General features: G+C 44.4%; 1 protein-coding gene across 4 annotated transcripts in view; it reads left to right on the top strand.

The window, feature by feature from the left end:
- Positions 1-26,491, top strand: part of AP3B2 (adaptor related protein complex 3 subunit beta 2) — a 127,152-nt gene that overhangs the window by 6,020 nt on the left and 94,641 nt on the right. For 2 of the 4 annotated variants that reach the window (XM_073652854.1, XM_073652855.1), the window contains exons 2-4: positions 20,456-20,531; positions 20,617-20,691; positions 22,684-22,779. In XM_073652854.1, coding sequence (XP_073508955.1) covers positions 20,456-20,531; positions 20,617-20,691; positions 22,684-22,779 — 247 coding nt within the window. Of the gene's footprint in view, positions 1-14,562; positions 14,824-20,455; positions 20,532-20,616; positions 20,692-22,683; positions 22,780-26,491 lie in introns of those variants that run through there. The other 2 variants (XM_073652851.1, XM_073652852.1) reach the window with 2 other exon arrangements.

Raw genomic sequence — 26,491 nt, 5'->3', positions numbered from 1 at the left:
TTTTTTCACTTTTTCGTCAAACAGCAGAATGGTATGTATGGTGTTTTTTGGAGTTTTTCCCATAGGTTTTCTGCAGGACAGAAAAGTGCTTGTTTTAAATGTTACAAAATGAAAACTGCCCTCCAGAAAAAAACCGCCATGAATAGAGCTAGCAATGGTTGGCACTTGATCAACAATTTTCAGAGGTCCCATAAAGAAGAATAGAGAGAGTTGTGCATGCGCAGCTATCTTTGATCAAAAACATTCACACCTAGCTCACAGATATATATCTGCAGTTTTAGGCTATGTGCCCACGATGCAGAAATGAAGCAGAAAATTTGTGCAGCATTTCTGCATCTCCATGGCAGAAAAAACGCATGCAGATTGTGCATGCGTTTTTCCTGCAGAATACATGCGGATTCACATGCGTTTCCGCATGCAGATTGACAAGCGCTTTCCAGGCGATTAGCATCACTTGGAAAGTGCTTGACAACTAGGTCACACTATATAAATCCATGCAAACAGCATGGATTTATATAGTGTGACCGTAAAACAATGCTTAAAATAAAGCTATACTCACCCCCGATGCCCGGCGTGTGCTGCAGCGCTCCTTCCTGTCTGGTTCCCGGCTGCCAGCATATCACGAGACACAGCGGTGAAGGGCCTGCAGTCACATGACTGTGGCGTCACCGAAGGTCCTTCAGCGCTGCCGGCATGCCGAGAGAAGCCGTTGGACAGGTGAGTATAAACTTTATTTGTTATTTTATTCTTTTTTTACAGGTACAATGGTACCCAGGTCTGGATGAGAGTCTTCTCTCCTCCAGAACTGGGTACCATCTGCACATAGAGACGCATAGAATCCGCTTGTACAAATGTACAGATGCGCATTCTATGCGTCTCAATGCAAGTCAATGACGGCGCTTCCGCAAAATTAATGAACATGCTGCGGATTTATGAGCGCTGCAGAAACGCTGCGGAAAAATCCGCAGCATGTGCATTGACATTGCGGAATGCCATTGGGGACCATGGGGTGCGGATTACCATGCGTTTTTGATGCGTTTCCGCTGCGGAAATTCCGCAGCATAAACGCATGAAAAACGCATCGTGTGCATGCAGCCTTACCATAGGGTTTCATCTTTTTGGCTGGGATGAGGGAAAGCCTAATTTTTGCCTTAAAGGGGTGGTCCAAAGACAAAGCATTTTTCTCCTAACTCCCTATCTATTTAGTCCCATAATCGAAGCTAATTTCTAATATACTTGCTTTAAAAATGTTCTACCGTTCCCTAACTATACTATCTAGCAGTTTTTGTACTTTTTTCCTACTTCCTGTCTGATGACTATTCATTTGAGTACCCCAGTGTATGCTGGGATACTCACGTGAAGCATCATCAGGAGGGGCATAAACTGTGGTCACTGTCACAGCCCCTGTCCCTCCTTGAAACGATGCATCATCACAGGGTCATAGGCTGTGGTCACTGTCAAGGCTCCTGCCCCCTCCCTGAAATGAAGCGTCATCAGTGACACTCGTTGCAGGGGCTGGTCCCTGTGGGGTCTCACCCTATGTGGAGTTTCCCTTTGTGCCTTGTGGGATGAGTGCAACGTCCGATCTGTCTCCAAATGTATTCCTTGGATTCATCACAAATTGCATTCGGGTGTGTGATTTTTTAGCAATCACCTCCACTCATTTGACGACAGACCCCTTGCAAGCTCTCTGTGATGAGCAAATTCTTCAAATACCATATGTTATGCATTCCTTTATTTCTGTCATTTTCCTGACAACTAAATCACACTTGCCTGCTCATAGAAGTTTGCAGTTTTACCCTTTCAATTAGATAAACACATACTAATGTGTATAATGGTCAATTAACCTTAATCTAGGGTATCTATCCTGTTTTCATCTTCCTGACCAGGCCAAATATTACAATTCTGACCAGTGTCACTTTATGAGACCCCAGTGAGTCTGAGACTGTTTGTGAGACACATTGTACTTTTTGTTAGTGGTAAATTTAGGACAATATTTTTTGTGATTATTTGTGAAAATATCGGAAATTTGGCTAAAATTTAGCATTTTTCCAACTTTTCATTTTTATGCCTTTAAACCAGATAGTTATATCACAAAAAATAGTTAACAAATAACATTTACCACATGTCTACTTTACATCAGCACAATTTTTGAAACATTTTTTTTTCATTAGGAAGTTAAAAAGGTTAAAAGTTTATCAGCAATTTCTCATTTTTCCAACATGCAAATTGCCTCTTCAGAGAAAAAGAGGACTCTATAGCGCCACCTATTGAGTCAAATCAGAATCTCAATTTGCAGACACGGTGTTTCGGTTTGTTGGTCTGCAAATTGAGATTCTGATTTCGCTTTTATCCTAAGTCATATTGCACGACTCGTTAAAGGGTTGATTGTGACTTGCTGGATTGCTGCTTCCAATAGGTGGCGCTATAGAGTACAAGTCCTCTTTTTCTCTGAAGAGGCAATTTGCATATTAAATTTCCCAGAGGAGCATTGCACGGCGAATAAGCCTCCTTACCTTGACGTGCCAGAGCTGGTATGTCACTCTCCAAAGGGAGAAACGTTACCCCTTAGACCTCATTTTTCCAGCAAAATTTACAAAACATTTTTTTTTTAGTGACCACATCACATTTGAGGAGGCCATACGACAGAAAATACCCCAAAGTGACACCATTATAAAAGCTGCACCCTCAAGGGGCTCAAAACCACATTCAAGATATTTATTAACCCTTTAGGTGTTTCACAGGAATTAAAGCAATGTGGAAGGAAAAAATGAACATTTTACTTTTTCCCACAAAATTCTCACAAGGATACCCCAAAATGTGTTGTGCAATTTCTCCTAAGCATGCCGACACCCCATATGTGGTGGAAAACTAATGTTTTGGCTCACGGCAGGGCTCGAAAGGGAAGGAGCACGATTTGACTTTTGGAACGCAAAATTGGCTGGAATCGATAGTGGATGTCATGTCGCGTTTGCAGAGCCCCTGATGTGCCTAAACAGTGGAAACTCCACACAAGTGACCCCATTTTGGAAACTACACCCCTCAATGAATTTATCTAAGTGGGAAGTGAGCATTTTTAAACCTCAAGAACTTTGGGCTGTGTAAATGGAAAATTACCATTTTTCCACTAAAATGTTGCATTGGCCCAATTTGCAGACGTGTCTGCAAATTGAGATTCTGATTTGGCTATTATCCTAAGTCATATTGCAAGACTCGTTAAAGGCTCGATTGTGACTTGTAGGATTGCAGCTTCCAATAAGTGGCGCTATAGAGTTCAAGTCTTCTTTCTTTCTGAAGAGGCAATTTGCATATTAAATTTCCCAGAGGAGCATTATACGGTGAATAAGCCTCCTTACCTTGACATGCCAGAGCCGGTATGTCACTCTCCACAAGGAGAAACGTTACCCCTTAGACATCTAAATCTATAAATGACGTGGTTCAGATGAAACCCCTGAGGGATCCATTCACTATAATGAGGCAGCAGAGTTACTCTGGAGTCCGTCTGGCCTCTGTTCAACTGTCTCCTTTTCAGATGTACACAAAACTGTAGTCAGCTGCGCTTTTATGCGCACCTAAAAATATGGACACTGCCTCATTATAGGGAATCTTCCGTCATGGGTTCCATCTGAATCATGTATTTCAGAGATTTGCATGTAGCCGCGGTGTAAGCGCTCAGCGTAGAAAGCAGAATAAATGCAGTCTTTGGGAGGCAGAATGAACAAAGCAACAGCAGGTCAAGAATTGGTTTTATTTATTTTTTACGCCGTTCACCGTGCGGTATAAGTGATTAGACAACTTTATTTTTTGTGTCGGTACGATTACAGCAATACAAGATTTATATATTTTTTTTATGTTTGCCTGCTCTCACACACTAAAAGATGTTGTTTTTTTTTACAAAGAAAAGGTTTTGCATTGCTATATTCTAAGAGCTAAAATTTTTCTATATTTCTGCCAACAGTCACGTGAGGACTTGTATTTTGCAGGACGAGTTGTTTTTATTGGTAGCATTTTCGGGTACATAACGTTTTTTGATCGCTTTCTGTTCAGATTTTTGGGAGGCAGAATGAATAAAAGCCAGCAATTCAGGAATTGTTTTTTTTTTTTTTTTTAACGCCATTCAACATGTGGTAAAATTGATAAGGTGGCTTTATTCTTTGGGTCAGTACGAGTACAGTGATACCACATTTATATTATTTTTATTATGTTTTGGCACTTTTATACAATAAAAACTATTTTTTAGAAAAAAAAATAATTTTTGAATCTCTCTATTCTGAATCTGAATCTATTCTGAATCTCTCTATTCTTTTTTATTTCTCCGCTGATGGAGCTGTATGGCAGCTTGTTTTTTCCAGGACAAGATGACGTTTTCAGAGATACAATTTTATTTATATTCTACTTTTTGATCGCATTTTATTCCACTTTTTGTTCGGTGGTATGATGAAAAAGCATAGTTATTTACCACTTTTTTTTTGTTGTTTTTTTTACGGTGTTCACTGAAGGGGTTAACTAGTGTGACAGTTTTATAGTTTGAGTCGTTCCAGACATGGAGGTACCAAATATTTGTACTTTTTTTATTTTTGTTTTTACATAAATATATGTATTTATTGGTATAATATTTTTTTATGGTGTTCAGTTCACTGAAGGGATTAACTAGTGTGACAGTTTTATAGTTTAGATCATTCCGGACGCGTCGATACCAGGGCTGTGGAGTCGGTAAGCTAAAAATCCGACTCCAACTCCTCAATTTCCATGACACAGACTCCGACTCCCTCATACAGGGCTCATGTTTAAGTGATAAATTTACTGCAGCACAGATTTATCTCAGCTAAAAGTCTAGACCCTTAGATCAGGAATAGGGCAGATGTTTATAGGACATTTCGTAACTTTCCCAAATTCTAATGAAAAAATATTCCCACAGACTGCATTGAATTACTGTACCCAATTTATTATATAGAGCCCTGGTCGATACCAAATATGTATAGTTTTTTTGTTTATTTTTGTTTTTACATAAATGTGTTTATTTATTGGTATAATATTTTTTTTTATTTATCGGGCCTTCACAATAGCGTCGCTGGGGCGTCGATCGGAAAGGGAGAGTGAGCCCCTTCCCTTTCCCAGCCTCTTAAATGTTGCGATTGATATCAATCGCAGCATTTAAGGGGTTAAATGGCCAGGGCTGGTGCGGGCACTGCTCCTGGCCGTGACAGTGGGAGCTCAGCTATAACTTATGCCGAGCTCCCGGTGGCGATCACATGGGCACAGCTCCTGTGCCCGCACGATCACCATGACGTAAGTTTACATCATAGGTTGTGAACCCCTATCCTACCATGATGTAAACTTATGTCAAAGGCCGTGAAGAGGTTAAAGGGGTTGTTTAAGTTTGGAATATAAGTCTTTCAATGTGACTAAAGACGTTTGGAGCCTCAGAGCATGCGCGCCACACGCTGTCAGGACTCTCTGGTGCCGGCGGCGAGAACAGACAGTCACGTGCTTGCAAGTATGCGATTTGTATACTTCCAGCCACATTCCGACTAGACATGTGCGGCCCCGCTTAACACAAGTGACCGCATGTATGCAAATTGCATACTTGCATTCACGTGACTGCCCGCTCTCGTTGCTGGCATCAGAGAATGTTGACAGGGTGCGGTGTGTACACTGTAAGGATTCAAAAATCTGCCATCAGCGTGATTACAGACTTTCATCCCAAACCTAAACAACCCCTTTAATGATAAAGTTTCCAAATGTAAGCATATATGGCAGCACTGGATAAATGATTTTAATTGGCTCTGATGCTTCTGCATAGACAACTCTTGCCAAGCACGACCACCGCTCTTACCGTGTCCATCTCCTGTTGTCTTCACAATATTGGTGTAGCGTCGGCGTCTCTGCCTCCTGCCGGGCAGAGACGCCAATCCTCTCACCGCCGCGGACCCGGTCCAGCGTTCTCCAGCTCCCCTGCTGCATCTGCCCAGGGTGCGCGCACTACGTGCAGTTCCCCGGGCACTGTACGTAGGGCACGCGCGCGTGCGCTCCCTCCCTCTTAAAGGGGCCGCGCGCGCCGTCCTAAAGAGTCCCCAGCCAACGGCCGGAGGACTGCTCCTATATAAAGCACCTCCTCCAAAATGGAGGTGCCTGTGCAAGGCTGTTGGTTGTGTGCTAACACTCTTCTTAGCCCTCAGGTTCCAGTACCCGCCAGCCTGTCTATCAGCCGTGCGCGCCAGCCTGTCTATCAGCCGTGCACGCCAGCCTGTCTATCAGCCATGCCCGCCTGCCTGTCTATCTGCCGTGCCCGCCTGCCTGTCTATCAGCCAAGCCCGCCTGCCTGTCTATCAGCCGTGCCCGCCTGCCTGTCTATCAGCCGTGCCCGCCTGACTGTCTACCTACCGTGCCTGCCTGCTTGCCTACCTGCATCACCTGCCTGTCTACCGGCCGTGCTCATCTGCTGTGCCTGTTAGCTTCAGCCATCAGTCCCGTGGGAATCGCCTGCTCTCACAAGGTTGGTCCCAGAGTGGCACCTAGTTCACCTTCCCAGTCCCTCCTTGGTTCACGGAGTTGACTAAGCCGCCGTGTGGCCAGGGTCGGTCCGGGCAGGCACTTAGTTACACCCCTCTGTGTGGCTCCTTCACTCTCAGACCTGTACCAAGATGTCTCTCGCCAGAGATCCCAACAGGATACTATCCTGTCCTATCTGCGGACAGTCAACTCTCGGTTGACTGCGCTGTCCTCCCCGACTGTGTCCGCCTCTAGCCAAGCGGCACCCACTCCGCCGGCACCTCAACCCAGTGGCGCTGTGGCATCCGGCTTAGGAACCCGGCTTTCTGCTCCTCCACGTTTTGGTGGTGACCCTGCCCAATGTCGGGGCTTCATTAATCAATGCACGCTGCACTTCGAGCTCCTGGCACACCAGTTCACCTCCGACCGGGCCAAGGTGGCATTCTTCATGTCTCATCTCACTGGAGAGGCGTTGGCGTGGCTTAACCCTCTGTGGGAGAGAGGGGATCTTCTGGTGTCCGACCTCCAGGCCTTCCTCGCGGCTATCCGGAAGGTGTTCGATGAGCCCGGACGAAAATCTTCGACTGCCTCCTCTCTTCTCCGACTCCGCCAAGGGAGTCTCTCTGTGGGACAGTATGCCATGCGTTTCCGCCCCCGGGCATCAGAACTTGCTTGGAACAATGAGGCTCTGGTGTCCACCTTTTGGGAGGGCCTTTCCGGACGGATCAAGGATGAGCTAGCCGGTCGTGACATACTTGCCTCTCTGGAAGACTTGGTGTCATTAGCTACACGGATCGACATCCGTTTCCAGGAGCGTTCTAAGGAGGCGACTCGTGAGAAAAGGCCAGTCTCGCAACCAGCATCCCTTCCGGTGTCTTCTCCAGAGTCTATGCAAATAGACCAAGTTAACATGGTCAAGTTTTGTCAGGCGATCCGCCGCGCCGAGGGGAGTTGCTTCTACTGTGGCAGTATAGAGCATCAAATCCGCTCCTGTCCGGTGAGACCGGGAAACTCCAGTGTCTAGGACCGCTCGGAGAGGTCGTCCTAGGCAAAAGTTCTTCCTCTCCGCCCTTGACTCTGTCCGTTTCCGTTACCAGTGATGAGACCCACTTCTTCGAGACTGCCTATCTGGATACCGGAGCCGCTGGGAATCTCATTCAACAGGCCGTTGTGGAGCGTTATCAGATTCCTACCATACGTCTGGCTGATCCTTTAGCGGTTTCCTCTGTGGATGGAAAGCTTCTCTCTGAGACCATTTTGTTTGTCACTGAACCTGTAACTCTTCAGGTGGGAATGCTACATTCGGAGAAGATCTCCTTTTACGTGCTGTCCGGTCTCTCATCTTGCTTGGCATGCCTTGGTTACAGAGACATGAGCCCGTCCTGAATTGGAGCTCGGGTGAGGTCCTCCGTTGGGGTCAGGAATGTCATAAGTCCTGTCTGGTTCCGGTTTGTCCTGCTCGACCTCCATCTACTCCAGCTAACCTACCTGGCCTGCCGGCACCCTACTGGTCATATGCGGACATCTTTGATAAAAAGGAGGCAGAGACACTACCACCTCATAGGCCATATGATTGCCCCATCGACCCAATACCTGGTGCTTCACCTCCTCGCGGGCGAATCTACCCCTTCTCGCTGGCCGAGACTCGTGCTACGTCTGAATACATAGTAGAGAATCTTGCTAGGGTATTTATCCAGAAATCCACCTCTCTGGCTGGAGCAGGATTCTTCTTCGTCAAAAAGAAAGACGGCTCTCTTCGTCCATGTATCGACTATAGGGGTCTAAACCAGATTACCATCAAAAATAAGTACCCCCTGCCTCTCATCTCGGAGCTGTTTGACTGCCTAAAAGGCACGAAGATCTTCACTAAGCTCGATCTTCGTGGAGCGTACAATCTGGTCCGGATTCGCCAGGCAGACGAGTGGAAGACTGCATTCAACACTTGAGATGGTTACTACGAGTACCGCATGATGCCCTTCGGTCTCTGTAATGCTCCAGCCGTCTTCCAGGAGTTAGTAAACAACATCTTCCGAGATCTCCTGTATTCCTGCGTGGTGGTGTACCTGGACAATATCTTGGTGTTCTCTCCTGATCTGCCCTCTCACCGGAGGGATGTTCGTCAGGTACTACTGCGGCTCCGGAAGAATCGCCTGTATGCTAAGTACGAGAAATGCCTCTTTGAGCAGACCTCCCTACCATTTCTGGGGTATATCGTCTCTGAGACCGGACTGCGGATGGATCCCGAGAAGGTGTCTGCCGTCTTAAAATGGCCACGACCTGAGGGATTGAAGGCTATTCAGCGGTTTCTGGGATTCACTAACTATTACCGCCTCTTCATTCCTCATTTCTCCTCCCGGACTGCTCCCATCTCTTCTCTCACCCGTAAAGAAGCAAATCCCAGGGAATGGACTTCCGAGGCGGAAAATGCCTTTGTCTCTCTTAAGCAAGCCTTCTCCTCCACTCCAGTGCTACATCGTCCTGATTGCAATAAACAGTTCTTCCTGGAGGTTGATGCCTCTTCCTCCGGGGCCGGAGCAATGCTCACCCAGAAATCCTCGTCCGGGCGAATGGTGACCTGCGGCTTCTTCTCCAAACTCTTTTCTTTGTCCGAGCGCAATTACTCCACGGATTGAGAACTGCTGGCCATCAAATTAACACTGGAGGAGTGGCGCTACTTGCTTGAGGGGGCTCTGCACTTGGTGATCATCTACACTGACCATAAAAACCTCGCTTACTTGCAGACCGCCCAAAGACAAAGGCTATGTGCCCACGATGCGGGAATGCTCAGGATTTTTTCCTGAGCATTTCTGCATCTCCCTGGCAGAAAAAAACGCATGCGGATTGTACATGCGTTTTCCTGCCAGAGACATGCGGAAGTGAAGCGTTCTTCACTTGCATTTACGCATGCGGGTTGACAAGCGCTTTCCAAGCGATTTTAGCATCACTTGGAAAGTGCTTGTCAACTTGGTCACACTATATAAATCCATGCAAACAGCATGGATTTATATAGTGTGACCCCAGAGAATGTCAAAAAATAAAAAAATAAATCTATACTTACCTTCCGATGGCCCACGCTGTCTTGCTTCACCGTCCCGGCAGATCGCTTTACACTGAAGGACCTGCCGACGTCAGCGTCGCGTGACCCGTCACATGACTCTGACGTCAGCGCAGGTCCTTCAGTCCATCGCGAACTGCCAGCAAGTGAAGAGAAGGAGAGCGGGGGCCGCCAGAAGGTAAGTATATATTTATTTTTTATTTTATTCTTTTTTTTTTACAGTTTTCTATGGTACCCAGGTCCAGAGGAGAGTCTCCTCTTCTCTAGACCTGGGTACCATCCGCACATTAGAACGCATGGAATGCGCATCTAAATATACAGTGATGCGTAATCCATGCGGTCTAATGCAAGTCAATGGCGGCCAAAACGCAGCACTTCCGCAAAATAATTGGTAATGCTGCGTTTTTTTCCGCAATGATAATCCGCAGCGGAAATTTCCGCAGCATGTGCATTGGGGAACATGGCAGGCCTTCTACCATGCGTTTTTTAAGCGTTTCTGCAGTGTTTTTGCCGCTGCGGAAACGCTTAAAAAACGCATCCTGGGCACACAGCCTAAATCCGCATCAGGCCAGATGGTCTTTGTTCCTTGCTCGTTTCAGCTTCTCTCTCCATTACCACCTGGCAGACAAGAATATTAAAGCTGAACCTCTATCCCGCTCTTTTCTGTCTACCGACCAAGAGGAGGAGCCTATACACATCATTGACCCCTCCAGAATAATGACTGTTGCTCCGTTTGACCTGTCTCATCTACCTCCTGGTAAGACCTTTGTAGCGGCTCAGGATCGGAAGAGGGTCTTACTCTGGGGTCATTCGTCCAAACTGGCTGGTCATGCCGGCCAGAGGAAGACGCTTCTGCCCATTGCCCGACATTATTGGTGGCCCACCCTGCGCAAAGATGTTGCGGATTTTGTCGCGGCTTGTTCCTCTTGTGCCCGTAACAAGATACATAGGCACCTTCCAGCTGGTCGTCTTCTTCCTCTTCCCGTGCCTTCTGCTCCTTGGCAACACATTCTATGGAGTTCATCACTGATCTTCCGGTATCTTCCGGTTCTACCTTCATTTGGGTGGTCGCTGACCGCTTCTCCAAGATGGCTCACTTCATCCCTCTGCCTGGTCTTCCCTCCGCACCTTTGCTGGCTAAGTACTTCATCCGTCACATCTTTCGTCTCCACGGCTTACCTCTCCACATTGTCTCGGACCTAAAAGTTCAGTTCACTTCTCGCTTCTGGAGAGCCACGTGCAAGCTGCTGGATGTCTCTTTGGACTTTTCTCCTGCCTATCATCCTCAGTCCAATGGTCAAGTTGAACGGATTAATCAGATCCTTACCAGTTTTCTTCGGCACTTTGTCAACGCTCACCATAGCGATTAAGTAGAACTTCTGCCTTGGGCCGAGTTTTCTTATAACAACCATGTGAGTGAGTCCTCTGCTAAGTCTCCGTTTTTTGTGGTTTATGGTCGACACCCCCGAATTCCATTTCCCATCTCCTTCTCAGTGGACAATCCTGCCGCGGAGTCTCTCGTCAGTTAATTTTCGGTGATTTGGGAATACACTATATCTGTGCTTCTTCAGTCCTCCGAGCGGATGAAGAAGCATGCTGATAAGAGACGTCTGGATCCGCCTCTATTTCGTCCGGGAGACAAGGTCTGGCTTTCCTCCAAATATGTCCGTCTCAAGATACCATCATACAAGTTGGGTCCGCGGTTCATCGGTCCTTTCGAGATTCTGAACCAAATAAATCCAGTGGCGTACAAGCTGAAACTCCCTGCCTCCTTACGGATTCCCAATTCCTTTCACGTATCTCTCCTCAAGCCTGTTGTCCTTAATCCTTTCTCTGATGATCCAGGTACCACTCCAGCTCCAGTCTCCGCTGAGAACGTGTTTGAGATAGAGAACATTTTGGCCATCAAGAGGGTAAGAGGAAAGACTTTCTTTCTTGTGGATTGGAAGGGGTTTGGTCCTGAGGAGAGGTCTTGGGAGCCCAGGGAGAACATTCATGCTCCTCATCTTCTAGAAAAATTTCTTGCGGGCCTAAAGAAGAGGGGGCTTAAAGGGGGGGTACTGTAGCATCAGCGTCTCTGCCTCCTGCCGGGCAGAGACGCCGATCCCCTCACTGCCGCGTCCTCCAGCTCCCCTGTTGCATCTGCCCGGGATGCGCGCACCACGGTCAGTTCCCCGGGCATTGTACTTAGGGCGCATGCGCGTGCGCTCCCTCCCTCTTAAAGGGGCCACGCGTGCCGTCCTAAAGAGTCCCCAGCCAATGGCCAAAGGACTGCTCCAATATAAAGCACCTCCTCCAAAATGGAGGTGCCTGTGCAAGGTTGTTGTTTGTGTGCTAACACTCTTCTCAGCCCTCAGGTTCCAGGGCCACCAGCCAGACTATCAGCCGTGCCCGCCTGCCTGTCTATCTGCTGTGCCCGCCAGCCTGTCTATCACCAATGCCCGCCTGCCTGTCTATTAGCCTAGTCCGCCTGCCTGTCTATCAGCCGTGCCCGCCTGCCTGTCTAACTGCCGTGCCCGCCTGCTTGCCTACCCGCATCACCTGCCTGTTTATCTGCCATGCCCGCCTGCCTGTTTATCAGCCGTGCCCGCCTGCCTGTCTATCAGCCGTGCCCGCCTGCCTGTCTACCTGCCGTGCCCGCCTGATTTCCTATCCGCATCACCTGCCTGTCTACCAGCCGTGCTCGTCTGCTGTGCCTGTCAGCTTCAGCCATCAGTCCCGTGGGAGTCACCTGCTCTCACAAGGTCGGTCCCAGAGTGGCACCTGGTTCACCTTCCCGGTCCCTCCTTGGATCACGGAGTCGACTAAGCCGCCGTGTGGCCAGGGTCGGTTCAGGCAGGCACTTAGTTACGCCCCTCTGGTCTCTCCTTGCATCACAGCACAGAGGTTCCACCACCCGGACCTGTAACAATTGGTACCTTTGTCCCCTTTTCTTTTTGGCTTGTCCTGTCTCGGGTTCTTGATATATTTCTGTTTTGTTGTTTCTTAATGGTTTTATTTGACACCCTTTAAATATATGTAGATTATTGTGACGATTTGTGCATCTTGTGGGATGATCTCTCCACAAACTTGGAAGAAATTTGCCCCGCACTAGCCACTGTTCTCCTATTTGTCCTGACTTTTCTACCTTGTAACCTGTTGAGCTCCCATGCTCTACAAGGATAATGTTGTTGGCTTATTTTATTTCATCTTGGCGACAATATTGCCAAAAGCTTTGGATGGGCATTGTTCATTATTTCTACTTTTGTATGTTGAAAAATACAACAACATATAGAAATACACAAGAGTCGAGTGTTAATATTCTAACTGCCCATCCTTATCTCCCACAACTTCATTTCTGTTGGGAAATTCAGGCGTCCCCAATACACATTAAATTGTTGGCCAATTCCTCTGATATTGGCGATCTGATTACTTCAGTTTAATGTGTATGCTTACGTTAAGGCTACGTGCCCAATCATTGCAATGATTAAGAACTTATAGTTCGAAACGCGTTTGCTGTTCCTCTCCAAGGTGAACTTTTAATATTTTTTGCATGACCCAATAAAATATGGATTTTAGAAGATTTGTTCAGCTGGATCTTCCTGGTTCCTCATTGTTCGTCTGGTAGCACTCCTGGCTCCGTGCTGTTGATCTTCTAGGTGGGTGAGCTGATTTTTCCCTTTCTTTTTCTGCCATATGTATTCTATTGTGGAAATTTCTGTTGCGGAGACTAGCATCTCCGCAACAGAAATTGACATGCTGCTGCTCATAAAGTCACGCCACTGGTGAGTTTACGTTGCTGCAAATAGGCATGGGATTTCTATAAATCCATCCACTGTGCTTCTAACCTAGAACGCAGCGTTTTGGACGCAGCACAGGTGAGCTGCTTCCAAATCGCTGCAAATACTGATCGTAGGCACGTACCCTAAGGACAGCTTTATACTTGCTGTTTGCATGTAGTGATTTTGTTTTACTACAGTGCGACCAAAAGGATCATTAATATTGATGATCAGTCTGCTTACTGGAGCATTTCTCGTAATATAATCCGCTCGATATGAAGTACAGGGGAGGCTAGAATGATCATGGTGGCACGGGGAGGTGGTGGATGCGGTAGGTGGGAGTAAAGGAGTGTATGCAGCACATCATCTAGGCTGAGTCATGTTCTCAGAGATGTGTGTACAGTATGTGTGGGAGGGGTGGGAGAAGCTGGAGGAGGAGAATGACCTGCAAACGTGGCTGGAAAATGACTGAAACAGGATCAGCTGGTAAAATAGAAGAAAAGAACGGAACAGTGTTTTAGGATATAATTTGGCAAAACAAACTAAAAGAGCAAGAGCTAACAACAGGACAATCAGGTCAGATAAAGGGAGACTGAGACATTCCTGTAGAAAGGAATGGGATGAAATAGTGGAAGGATGGAATGAAAGAGGGTGAAGAGAATAAGGCATGGTAGGGAAGATCAGATGATGGGAGACTAAGTAGAAAGAAGGGAGTGAAGTGACAAGTCTGAAGGAGGGATATTGTCAGAAGTGAAATTAGATAGGTAAGGAGTGAATGGGAGGTTTGAAGAAAAATACAGGCGGGGCTGTAATCTGATCCTCAGTATAAAGACATCTGGAACTATTGCATTGCAGGCTATTCACAGATGAATGGGGCACAGGTAGCATTATGTCACACTGAATACTGAAGTGGACAGCATTAGGAGCTGTATACTCTGAGCCAGCACCTGGTGCACTTCTCATGCAGGTTCCATTTAAAGCATACGTACCTGGGTATTGATTATACCATATACTAAATCACCTGTGGATTATACTGGATCTTTCTGAGGGATCTAAAAGGCTCCTTTTCTGTTGGACGAAACAGATATCAAAAAAGGATGTTTTACAGTTAGTGCTGTGTTATTCTAAAGTGAATGAGCCCATCAGACTGTAGACTCGTCCCTCACCTTTTACCATAGCAAACTAGTGATCACTCTAAATGTTGCCTTAATCCGTGCTGCAAATACTATCAAGTCTTCCAATATATTACAATTTTTGGTTCTGGCTGGAAAGGGCTTCCAGCATCCAACCAACAGAGATGAAGCCCATGCAGAAGCTTTTACAATTGCCGGTGACAGCTGTGAATCTGGTAAAGAATCACCGATCAGAGGAGGCAAAAAGCCCAGTTCTGACACCAGATGGAGGAGTCCAGACCTTTTACAATGCGCTACAAGCAGATGAGCTGAAACTGCTCAAGTCTCCAGCTACAGAAACCAGCACAGAAAACAGTGGATCCAGCTCCCAAAGTCAGCCTCTGCGGTATGGAGCCCCTGAACTACCTAGTGCCTCTGGCTAATACCTCTTGCATTGCTTTAGTAGTGCATAAGTTGCATATAGATAGAATATTTTTGTTAGCATGCTGTGTTTGGGTATTAACAATAGAAATACATAGATATACTTAATAATCAAATTGATAATATGCCTTAATTAATGTTTTATTGTGAACAGAAGCTTAAGTGAGAGATTTGGATACAGTACCCTAATACCTTATTGTACAATTACGTCATATTCTTGTAGTATTTCTACTCTTCTTGTCCCTGTGTTCCATAGTATCAGTCTGGATTCTCTGACTCCAGTAGACATGTATCATATACAATGTCCATGTTTAAGTATTAGATAAGTACTAGATGATCAAATACTTACAGGAGACTGAAAGGTGCCGTGTGTAGTAATGAACAGGACATGTCCTTCACATAGGGCTTGTGAGCTGGAAAGCAAATAGAAGTGATGAAAAGCGAATGCCTCCAGACCGGTCAGAATCAGGTAGAAAGAAGCCAGTGCAAACTTTACATGCAGTCCCAAGAACCATTGCTTCAGTATGATAGTGATCGCAACGATATTTGGGTAGAGTGCAGATGGTCCACTAGTGACTAGTCTCTCCATATTAATGGCAATACTAATAGTACAGAAAACAGACTCCTCAATTGCAAACATTACAAGTTGTATTAGTCTACATGCTACAAATCTAAAAAGTCTACACAGTGGCGTCATATTAGCAAAAAAAAGTGATAATACCGATAAAGTAATCAGTTTATCCATTGTGCTGTCATATGGCCTAGGTGTATAGACAATTTCTAGAAAGTGGTGATACTTTAATTTACTGTCTGTAAACAAACATCGGGATGGTAGTTTGTGGAGCGCAGGCTCGGACTGGCCCACAGGAGTATCCCCCGGTGGGCCCCTGTGCATCAGTGAACCATCACCCTCCTATATGAGCAGTACTTGGCATAATACACATGAATCACTATGTGCAGACAAAGGCAGTGTCTTATTCATTTAACAATCTACCCAGTTTATTGCTCTAGACATTTGTGAATTAGGATAAAGTCACAATTGTATGTAGCTGAAAAGTGGGGCCCTGGAGTTGATGTTACTGATGGGCCCCTGGCACCCCAGTCCAACTTTGGTGGAGCGTATTCTAAATTGCTGGGTGGTAAAATAGCTCAGGGGTGAGAAGTCTCACATGGCAATGTCTATTCTACAGCGGAAGTGTCAGACTCACCAGGACGTAATCTTTGCAGGACTGCACTGCCCTATTGCTGGGAACCACAAAAAAATCTTGTGTAGATGGTATGACATAGGTACATTGCTGCAGGGCAATTTCAATTATTAAAATGATTTTATGTTATATTTGTTATTTGTAAATGTGAAACCTTATTGCTACTTTGCAAATAACAATTAAATTGGTGTAAAATGATAGCCATGACGTCACATGAATAGTTACATTTTAGTCCTTTTTACAATTATGCCCTGTACTTTCTCCTAATTTATTGTAAGCCCAGTTCCATCATACTTCTTCCTGAACTCCTGGCTTTTTACATAGAAGTCTATTCAACATTAGCATCTAGAGGGCAATGTATATAGCATCATTTAATGGAATTTAAGACCCATGGTTGCTGTGATACCGTCTGTGGCCCGTCTTACACCTTTTCATCCCAGTGCAATAAGATACCACGAATGAATATTTTAAAACCTACTGTCAAGTTTTATGGTAGCAACAGACTGAAGACATTTTTGACTTTCTTTTTCTTTTTATACATTTATTAGAAGGCAAATAAGAATGGAAAAAGTAATAAAACGAATAATATAAAGTTTATATAATCGATAAGTTTATGCAAATGCTAAAATGTATATAAAATAATACAAACCATGTACACACCATTTTCAGTTAGAATTTAAACAGGTATTCGATTTTCAAAGAAATGTATATGAAAAGGAAGGTATCCAAAAGAAATTTGACCTCGATACTAGTTGTATGCCATGATGTGGAGGGTACAATGAAGATGTCCAGTGCCTACCACTCTGTAGTACAGAACCATACTGCTGTGCAGGTGTGGACATGGCATTGGTGCAACCCGTGCAGCAGCTTGGGGGCCCAAGAGGTAAGGGGGCCACTACCACCTCCAAAACAAGTGGAATTGTGCTTTATGATGAGCTACTGGACTGTAAAGGGCCCATATACTGTTCTTGCACAGGGGCCCTATCATAGAATCATAGAATGGTAGAGTTGGAAGGGACCTCCTGGGTCATCTGGTCCAACCCCCTGCTCAAAGCAGGATTCACTAGATCATCTCAGACAGATGTCTGTCCAGCCTCTGTTTGAAGACGTCCATTGAAGGGGAACTCACCACCTCTCGTGGCAGCCTGTTCCACTCATTAATCACCCTAACTGTCAAAAAGTTTTTTCTAATATCTAATCTGTGTCTCCTCCCATTTAGTTTCATCCCATTGCTTCTAGTCTTTCCTTGTGCAAATGAGAATAAAGATGATCCTTCTACAATGTGACAGCCCTTGACATATTTGTAGACAGCTATTAAGTCTCCTCTCAGTCTTCTTTTTTGCAAGCTAAACATTCCCAAATCCTGCAACCGTTCCTCATAGGACATGGTTTGCAGACCAGTCACCATTCTGGTCGCTCTTCTCTGAACTTGCTCCAGTTTGTCTATGTCTTTTTTAAAATGTGGTGCCCAAAACTGTACACAGTATTCCAGATGAGGTCTGACCAAAGAGGAGTAAAGACCGATAATGACTTCACGTGATCTAGACTGTATGCTTCTGTTAATACATCCCAGAATTGTATTTGCCTTTTTTGCTGCTGCATCACACTGTTGACTCATGTTCAGTCTATGATCTATTAGTATACCTAAGTCTTTTTCACATGTACTGTTGCTTAGCTCTATTCCTCCCATTCTGTATATGCTTTTTTCATTTTTATTGCCCAGATGTAGTACTTTGCATTTTTCCCTGTTAAAAACCATTCTGTTGGTTGCTGCCCACTGCTCCAGTTTATTTAGGTCTTTTTGAATCCTCTCTCTCTCTTCTCTAGTATTAGCTATCCCTCCTAGCTTTGTGTCATCAGCAAATTTAATCAGTTTACCCTCAATTCCTTCATCTAAATCATTGATAAAGATGTTGAACAATACAGGTCCCAGGACGGAGCCCTGTGGTACCCCACTTGAGACATTCATCCAGCTGGATGTGAAGCCATTTACAACCACCCTTTGAGTCCGATCACTAAGCCAGTTATGAATCCACCTAACAGTTGCCTGGTCCATTGCATACTTGGTCATTTTTTCAATAAGGATGGTGTGAGATACTTTGTCAAATGCTTTGCTGAAGTCAAGATATACTATATCTACAGCATTTCCCTGATCCACCCAGTCAGTGATTCTGTCATAGAAGGAAATTAAGTTAGTCTGACATGACTTGTTAGTTACAAACCCATGCTGACTCTGGTTAATCACTTCATTCTTATCCATGTACTTACATACATGTTGTTTAATAATTTGTTCAAAGATCTTTCCTGGTATAGAAGTCAGACTCACCGGCCTATAGTTCCCTGGGTCCACCTTCTTCCCCTTTTTGAAGATAGGAACAACATTTGCTCTTCTCCAGTCTTCTGGGACTTCTCCTGTTCTCCAAGAATTTTCAAAGATTATGGAGAGTGGTTCTAAAATTTCTTCTACGATCTCCTTCAGTACTCTGGGGTGTAATTCATCTGGACCTGGAGACTTGAACTCATTTATGTTAGCTAAAAATTCCCTCACAATCTTTCTGTTTACAGATAACTTGGATTCCTCTATTCCTTTAAAAGGACAGTGAAGATCAGTTGATGTTACATTTTCTTTCTGAGAGAAAACAGATGCAAAATAGGAATTAAAAAGTTCGGCCTTCTCAACACCCTCTCTTACCATTTCTCCATTTTCATCCTGTAAAAATCCTATAGCATCTTTGACTTTTCTTTTACTTTTGACATACCCCCAAAATCCTTTTTTATTGCTTTTGACATCTCTTGCAAGCCTTAATTCATTGTCAGCTTTAGCTAACCTGATACGTGCCCTGCAGGATCTGCAGACTGCATTATAATCTTCTTTAGATATGCCTCCCTCTTTCCATTTAATAAACATTTCTTTCTTTCTTTTTAGCATGTGTTTAAGTTCTGTGTTCATCCATCCTGGTTTCCTTAAATGCTTCCCATTCTTCCTACTTTTCGGGATTGTTAACGATTGTGCTTTGAGAATCTCATTTTTAAAAATTTCCCATCCTTCCTGGACATTTTTGTCTTTAAGGACATCCAGCCATTGGATCCCTCCTATTCTCTTTCTGAGTCTCTTAAAATCTGCCTTTCTAAAATCTAACCTTGAAGTTTGAGTCTTCACATGTCTTCCTCCTCTAGTTATCCAAAATTCTATAATAGCATGATCGCTGCCTCCTAGGGTCCCAGCCACCTTTACCTCCTCAACCATTTCCTCCCTGTTTATAAGGATTAGATCCAAAGTAGCAGATCCCCTTGTTTTCTCCCCTACCTTTTGGAAGATAAAGTTGTCAGCAAGAGAGGATAAGAATTTGCTTGACCTGTTAGTTTTACTTGAGAGAGATTCCCAACAAATGTCTGGATAGTTGAAATCTCCCATGACCACTACGTCATATTTTTTGGAGAACTTGGTCATTTGATACATAAAGAGTTCATCCATATCTTCAGCTTGCCCAGGTGGCCTGTAGTAAATGCCTACAATGGTGTCCTTTCCGTTGTTCTCTCCTTGTATTCTTACCCAAACAGTTTCCACAGAACTCCCAGTCTCTGAAGCTTCAATCTCTGTGCAGATATACGCTTTTCTAACTGTTTCTAACTTTTCTAACGCTTTTCTAACGCTCTTCTGTCTGTGTCCGCTCCTGCTACTGTACAAGACCCTATTGTACACATAATATATATAACAGAGAGGTGGACTTTCAGATTGGGGATAAAAAGTAATTAGACAATGTCAGCACAATACATGCTGTGTAGTGAGAAAAAGTAGATTCCAGTAGCTATAGTGCTGGCAGAATGCTGATGAAGAGGGACAGTCTGCTCAGAAAGAGTGGCTGGTTAGATACAAAGTGTGAAAATTGGGACAATTTTTTGACATGTTGGACTAGGACTGTATTTATACCAAAAACTAGATATTTTGTGTGTAAGTTCAGTTATGCCTTAAATATAGTTAATTTATAAAGTACATTCTTGTGTCACTCCAAATATACATCTATCAGTGTCAGAATTCCCAGAAAATGTATTCTATATTTACAGGGTCCTGTTGTATGTAGATGGTTCAATACATGAATTACACCTATAAAAAGCGCACGGCCAAAAATACAATGCAAACCTGCAGCAGTTACCACTTACCAAGTTATGTAAATTGTCTGAATTGTAAAGCGCTGCGGAATATGTTGGCGCTATATAAATAAAAAGATTATTATTATGGTGAACACATCCAAAAAAATTTCACGATCATAGTTAATATAATCTGTTCAAACTATTTGTCAATCATGTAAAATTTGTAAAAAATAAATAGGAATTGGTTCTTTGATACAAATGTGGTTTTAATGTGTCACTTACATTTTTTTTTAAATGTAGACACGATGACTTGAAAGAAATGTTGGACAGCAACAAGGACTCTCTGAAGTTGGAGGCTATGAAGAGGATAGTTGCTGTAAGTGTTTTTATTTTATTTCTACCTGATATATATTATGATATATATTATATAATATATATTATGTTATCTCTTCTTTCCTTAGATGATAGCTCGAGGAAAGAATACATCGGATCTATTTCCAGCTGTTGTGAAAAATGTGGCCTGCAAGAACATAGAGGTGAGCTGACAAACATGGCGACAAGTAATATGCTTGTTGGTTCAAGAAAAGCTAAATGTAAAGTCAGCAGCTAAGGCTCCATTCACATTATGTTTTTACCCTACGTTGGAGATACAGTTGGAAACATCACTAATAGACTCCCATTGAAATAAAAATATATATACCTTTGTATTTAATAGTGTATTCTATTAGTGTACCATGCAATTCCATATCACAGAACAGGTATGCCAACAGACACTGGCCCAATGGAGGCCAGAAGTACGCTTCTTTGGTCTCTGTCTGGTGAATAGAGCCGTATACATATGGTTAAGCATACAAGCAGAGCAGTTTTCCTACCATATATGATAAAGGCTTCAAATATGATGTAAATATTGTCTTATTTGATTTAAAGAGAATCTTTCACCAGGTTTTTGCCACCTAATCTCAGAGCAACATAATGTAGAGGCAGAGACCCTGATTCCGGTGATGTGTCGCTTACTTGTCTGCTTGCTGTAGTTTAGATAATCTCCTGCTATTAAAACAGTGATTTTATTTCTAGAGGAATGCTGCTTTGTAGTTCTCCATATTCACGAGCTCTATATAACCCACCCCCACCACTGATTGGCATTTTTTTGTGTACACTGTGCATAGGCAGAAATTTGCCAATCATTGGTGTGGGTGGGGTAATGCAGAGCTCAGTATTCAGAGAACCGCTAGATCTGCAGCACATAAAACACTGCTTTTATCAAAACTACAGTAAACAGCCCAGTAATTGACAAATCACTGGAATCAGGGTCTCTGCCCCTATTTTACACTGCTCTCAGATGTAGTAGCAAAAGCCTGGTAACAGATTCCCTTTAAGATAGTAAGAAGATGTTACATATCATTTACACACATATATATACTGTATTTATGTTTTATAGGAGGGACTAAAATAGTAATCTGAGGGCAAAGGAATTTTTTTGGACTTCCTGTCACTAATCCCATTTATTTTAGTCAGTTTCTCTTAAGCTCAAAATTGCTCGTACCAGGCACCAAAACATAACTTCCAACTTCTCAATAGTTAGAGATGATGGACAGAAAAGGTTTGTATCAAGTTAGAAAGTACTGGACAGATGGTAACTTGTAGATTGCTGGGGGTCCGACTGTTAGGACCCCACAAATCTCAAGAATGGATTGGTGTTCACTACTGCTCTTTTAATTGTGTATGAGAATTATGTAGTTAATAATAATAATCTTTTTATTTATATAGCGCCAACATATTCCGCAGTGCTTTACAATTCAGACAATTTATAGACATTATTAGATAGCTACCAAAGCGATCATAAGTTATCACGCATGTGGATAGGTGATAGCGTTCAAACTTGACAAAAGCACTTTAATGAGCATTTCCACCCAAAGTGTTAACATGTCATGTATTGTTAAATCAGAAACTGGAGTATTGGCCAAAGGTCACTTTGCATTTTTATAAAAATTTGCAGTGGCCTTTTTTTTTGTAAACTTGTGAGTGCACCCATTAGGCCACGTTCACACGTTCAGTATTTATTCAGTATTTTTCACCAATATTTGTAAGCCAAAACCAGGAGTGGGTGATAAATACAGAAGTGGTGACGTGTTTCTCTTATACTTTCCCCCTGATTGTTCCACTCCAGGTTTTGGCTTACAAATACTGATGCAAAATACTGACCACATACTGAGGTGTGAATGTGGCCTAAGACTGCACTTACTGATGTCAAGTTTAAAAAAAATGGCCACTGCAAATTATTAGAAAAATAGTGTTAAAATGTATTAACTTTTATTCCCAATAAATGAAAAAATCTCTCTCTTTAACTATGTTACAATAACTTACAAGGATAAAGCACTAAAAAGATGCATAAAGTCCATGTGATAGGCTTTCTTGGCCTACAGAAATGAATACAATGCATGTCAGTATGTCTAGAAGCTAAGACCAACAATACCCTAGGACCCCAGCATTCAGCTTTCCACATTAACAAACCATATTTATCTTTTTAGGTGAAGAAGTTGGTTTATGTCTATTTGGTCCGATATGCTGAGGAACAACAGGATCTGGCGCTTCTCTCCATTTCCACCTTTCAGAGGGGGTTAAAGGTTGGTTGAGTAATGACTGTATTCTTATAGGCGCCTTTTGGTTTAATGTTGTGCATTAAAGAGGTTGTAAATTCAGAAAATTTTAATTTTTTTGGTGAATTCTTCTAATATTCCATTGCACTATCTATATAAAAATACTGAATTGTAGCATTTCTTCCACTTATCTTAGGACCTCATAATAAGCTAAAATGATGTGTTCTTTAGAGATAATTTCTCAGCAGTCATCTCTGCCAGGATTACAATAAAAGTTAGCACCTCTATATTAGGACCAATCAATTTGCAATAGGTGATGACAAAGCTCACCTCCATCCACTTCCAGTACATTGACTTCTGCACAGGTCCTCAAAGCATGCCCACAGCACCATCCAAACAAGGGCCATAGCCAGACATTAGTATCTTTATGGACCACATGTCTGATGTAAATATATCTCTGAACTGCTGTTAACGAAAATCTGTCAGCAGGTTTTTGCTATGTAATCTGAGGACAGCGTGAGGTAGGGACAAAGACCCAGATTTCAACAATGTGTCACTTATGTGTGTGCTGTTGTTTACTTATAATGAAGGTTTTATCACTAGGAGTTACTGCTGTGACTAGCAGGCTCTGTGAGCACTAGTCCAACTCCACCCCTTCCCCCTGTGATAAGCACCTCACTGACATAGGCAACGTACTTAGAGAGCTTTTTGTAGGCGGGGTAAGCTTTCTGAACTCTGCTGATTGCTAAGTCTAAGAACCCTGATTGTGTCACATCTGCTGCACCCATTAATCTAAGTGATACATCATTAGATTCATGGTCTCTTTTTCTTTATTATTATTTTTTCTTTATCACTTCATTGGGGGGACACAGGTTACCATGGGTGTATGTTGCTGTCGCTAGGAGGCTGACACCAGGCAAAAAAAGAATTAGCTCCTCCTCAGCAGTGTACACCCACCGACTGGCACAAGGCTCATCAGTTTAAGCTTAGTGTCAGTAGGAGGCAGACCTGGATCTGATTTCAGATCCGTCTTTTCCTTTTCCTGTTGTGTTTTATTAATCTTTTCCCCTTTCTTTTCCAGATTCTTCACAGGGTAACAGGGTGTAAATTCTCAACCTGTTTTTCCAAACACAAGCGACCGAGAGAACAGTGTGGAGTCACCCACATCGTCCACTCTCAGTCTGCTAGGCAGGACCTTATCCCCTGTCACTTCACAGTGTCTCAGGGTGATTCGAAGTGGCCAGTCCTTGCCTGTTCCCCACTCCAGCCCCCTCCTCAGAGCGGGCCGGGAGGAAGACCGTGGTTCCTTCTAGGTGACCTTCCCCCTTCTTTTAGGGGTCAACACCATCTTCTGCACCGTCTAGGACCATGATGGTGCGGGAAGGAGGATGCCTTTTCCGTTACCAGTGACCCCTATTTTTTAACACAGGGCTCCTGATGCCATCTTCAAAAGCAGAGAAGAAGGAGCCGGGTCTCACATCAAAAGGTACTGTTCCTCTTCTCCACAGTTTCCAAGGCGGTGGGGGTGCATCGGTGGTTTTTCCTATCCCGATGCTCTGTGACAGGGGCGCCATTTTAATTCTATTCTCTCCTTTTTTTTCTTTCTTGGCACAGCCCCTCTCCTGCTTTTCCCCCTATTAGATCCTTTTTTCTTTCTCCCTCGCTCTTTCAGCTGGCCACGCCCCCTCCAGTGCGCACCAGCCTATCAGAGCGCGGGTATCATCTACAGTCTTCTTCCTGCTGGCCTATTCACGCCCCCGGGCGGGCTGGCCAATCAGTGCGAGGCACTCGCGCACATCCCCTTATCCTCTTCATCCTATCAGAAGACCTGTCTCCTACAGTGAGGGCCATCATAGCGCTCCCTGCTCAGGCCACCCCCTCTTCTCCCATGCTTCTGCCATGTCAGTTTACAGAAGCTCCGGTCTTCTCCCCACAGTGCCTCACGGGATGGCGCTATTAGCCTCCTCTTCCGGACCAACGTTTTCTCCAAATCAGCGCTGACAAGACCTCATTCTCCAGGACCGGGCTCTGTCCAGGCTGTTGTATTTCCTTTTTTTTTCTAGGCGCCCTCCTCAGCAGTATTCCCCAGGCCTTCACATATGCCCAGACCTAGGGAGCCTCCCTCCCACCCCTCCCCCACTATCATTCACAACGCCAGTGCCCTGTTATGATCTGCAACATAAACTAAGGAAAGATAGGGGAAAGCTGTCCCTACAGTAAGACTAAGCTGAATCCCTACGATGTAGCGGGCTGCCTGTTCCTTGTGAACAGACCCGCCTTAGTCCTCGGCTAGTCTGAACGAAGACCTATAGAGTTAAGGGAGGGGACCCCAAAAGAAGTAAGGACTGGGACAAAAATGGGACACCTCCTAAACAGAAGTAGATGCAGAGCACAAAAGACAAACAGACAAAACGTACTAGAGGTCCCAGAGGACCAAGCGAACTAGACAGAGATAGGCACCGAAGCACCTGGCTAGAGAGACAGTCAAACAACACTGAAGTCCAGCAAAGCCAGAAGGGCGGAGCTGGAATAAATAGGCAGATGGTCACGTGACCGCAAAACACAAGATAGCAAAAACCAACAGAAGGGTTCTAACATGCCCTCTGCAAGAAGAAGTGGCCCACAGGCCAGACCTCAGCCTTCTGCCCAGCTTGCAGCCCTTCCACCATGCTAGCATCACAACAAACCCCCGCCGCCCGGGACGAGAGCACTTCCCCTCCCCCCAAGTGGGCTGTTGTCATTTCTCAATCAGTATCTGACCTCACCAAGGTATCTCAGTCCCTGGTCCAGGTCATAGAACGTTTACCTAACTTGTCTTCCGCCACAAGTGCTCCGAACATTCCTCTGGACGATTCGCAGGCACCCCACCACTACTCTCAGAGGGGCTGATCAAGATTTAGATCCAACAAGCAGACTCACTCAAGCTCCTCATCCAGTTCTCCTTCCCCGTCCACATCCTCCAAGATGCCCTTGTTATCCCACGCCTCCTCCCCTGAGGTAGCCCTGGGGTCCGATTCAGAGTCTGAGTCAGATTCTGAGCCAGACACAGGTCAGACTTCTAAGCTCCAGGATATGGTTGACAGCCTCATATCGGCCATTAACCAGACCCTTAATATTAAGGAAGGCGAGGATGACCCCCAGGACCACTCTGTCTCGTTTAAAAGGGTGAAACGTCCTTACTGGATGTTTTCCAATCATAAAGAGTTTGAGGGGATATTTTTGAAACATTGGGAGCATCCGGAAAAGCTCTTTTCTGTCAGAAAGCAATTGGATATCCTATATCCCTTTAATCTGGACCTCATTAGTAAGTGGACAGAGTCATTGACCGTTGATTCTCCTGTCTCCCACCTATCTGTCAAAAATGGATCTGTCTCTACCTGACAGTTCCTCTCTCAAGGATGCCACCGCTAGACAGATTGAGACTCTAGCCAAATCAGCCTTTGAGGCTGCTGGCACATCCCACTGTCCAGCCTTTGTTTCCACATCTGTAGCCAAATATGTTTCCGCCTGGGCAAAACTCCTTCAGCAGGGCATTCTATTAGCCGCCTCCCCAGACAAGCTGCCTGACCTTGCGGACCAGATCGCCCATGCAAGGAAATACTTGCTCACTGTGTCCCTGGATGCTGCCAGCTGTTCAGCCCGCGTCACTAACAATATCATTGTTATGCAAAGAATTCTCTGGCTTAAGGCCTAGAACGCCTGATCCAGCTTCCAATAAGTCCCTTACTAATTTCCCCTT

This window comes from Phyllobates terribilis, unplaced genomic scaffold, assembly GCF_046119375.1.
Source record: "Phyllobates terribilis strain yellow unplaced genomic scaffold, ASM4611937v1 Scaffold_11__3_contigs__length_659146591, whole genome shotgun sequence".
NCBI classification, from domain to species: domain Eukaryota; kingdom Metazoa; phylum Chordata; class Amphibia; order Anura; family Dendrobatidae; genus Phyllobates; species Phyllobates terribilis.
The sequence above is the reverse complement of the archived record's forward strand: the minus strand, read 5'-3'. Positions and strand labels throughout refer to the sequence as shown.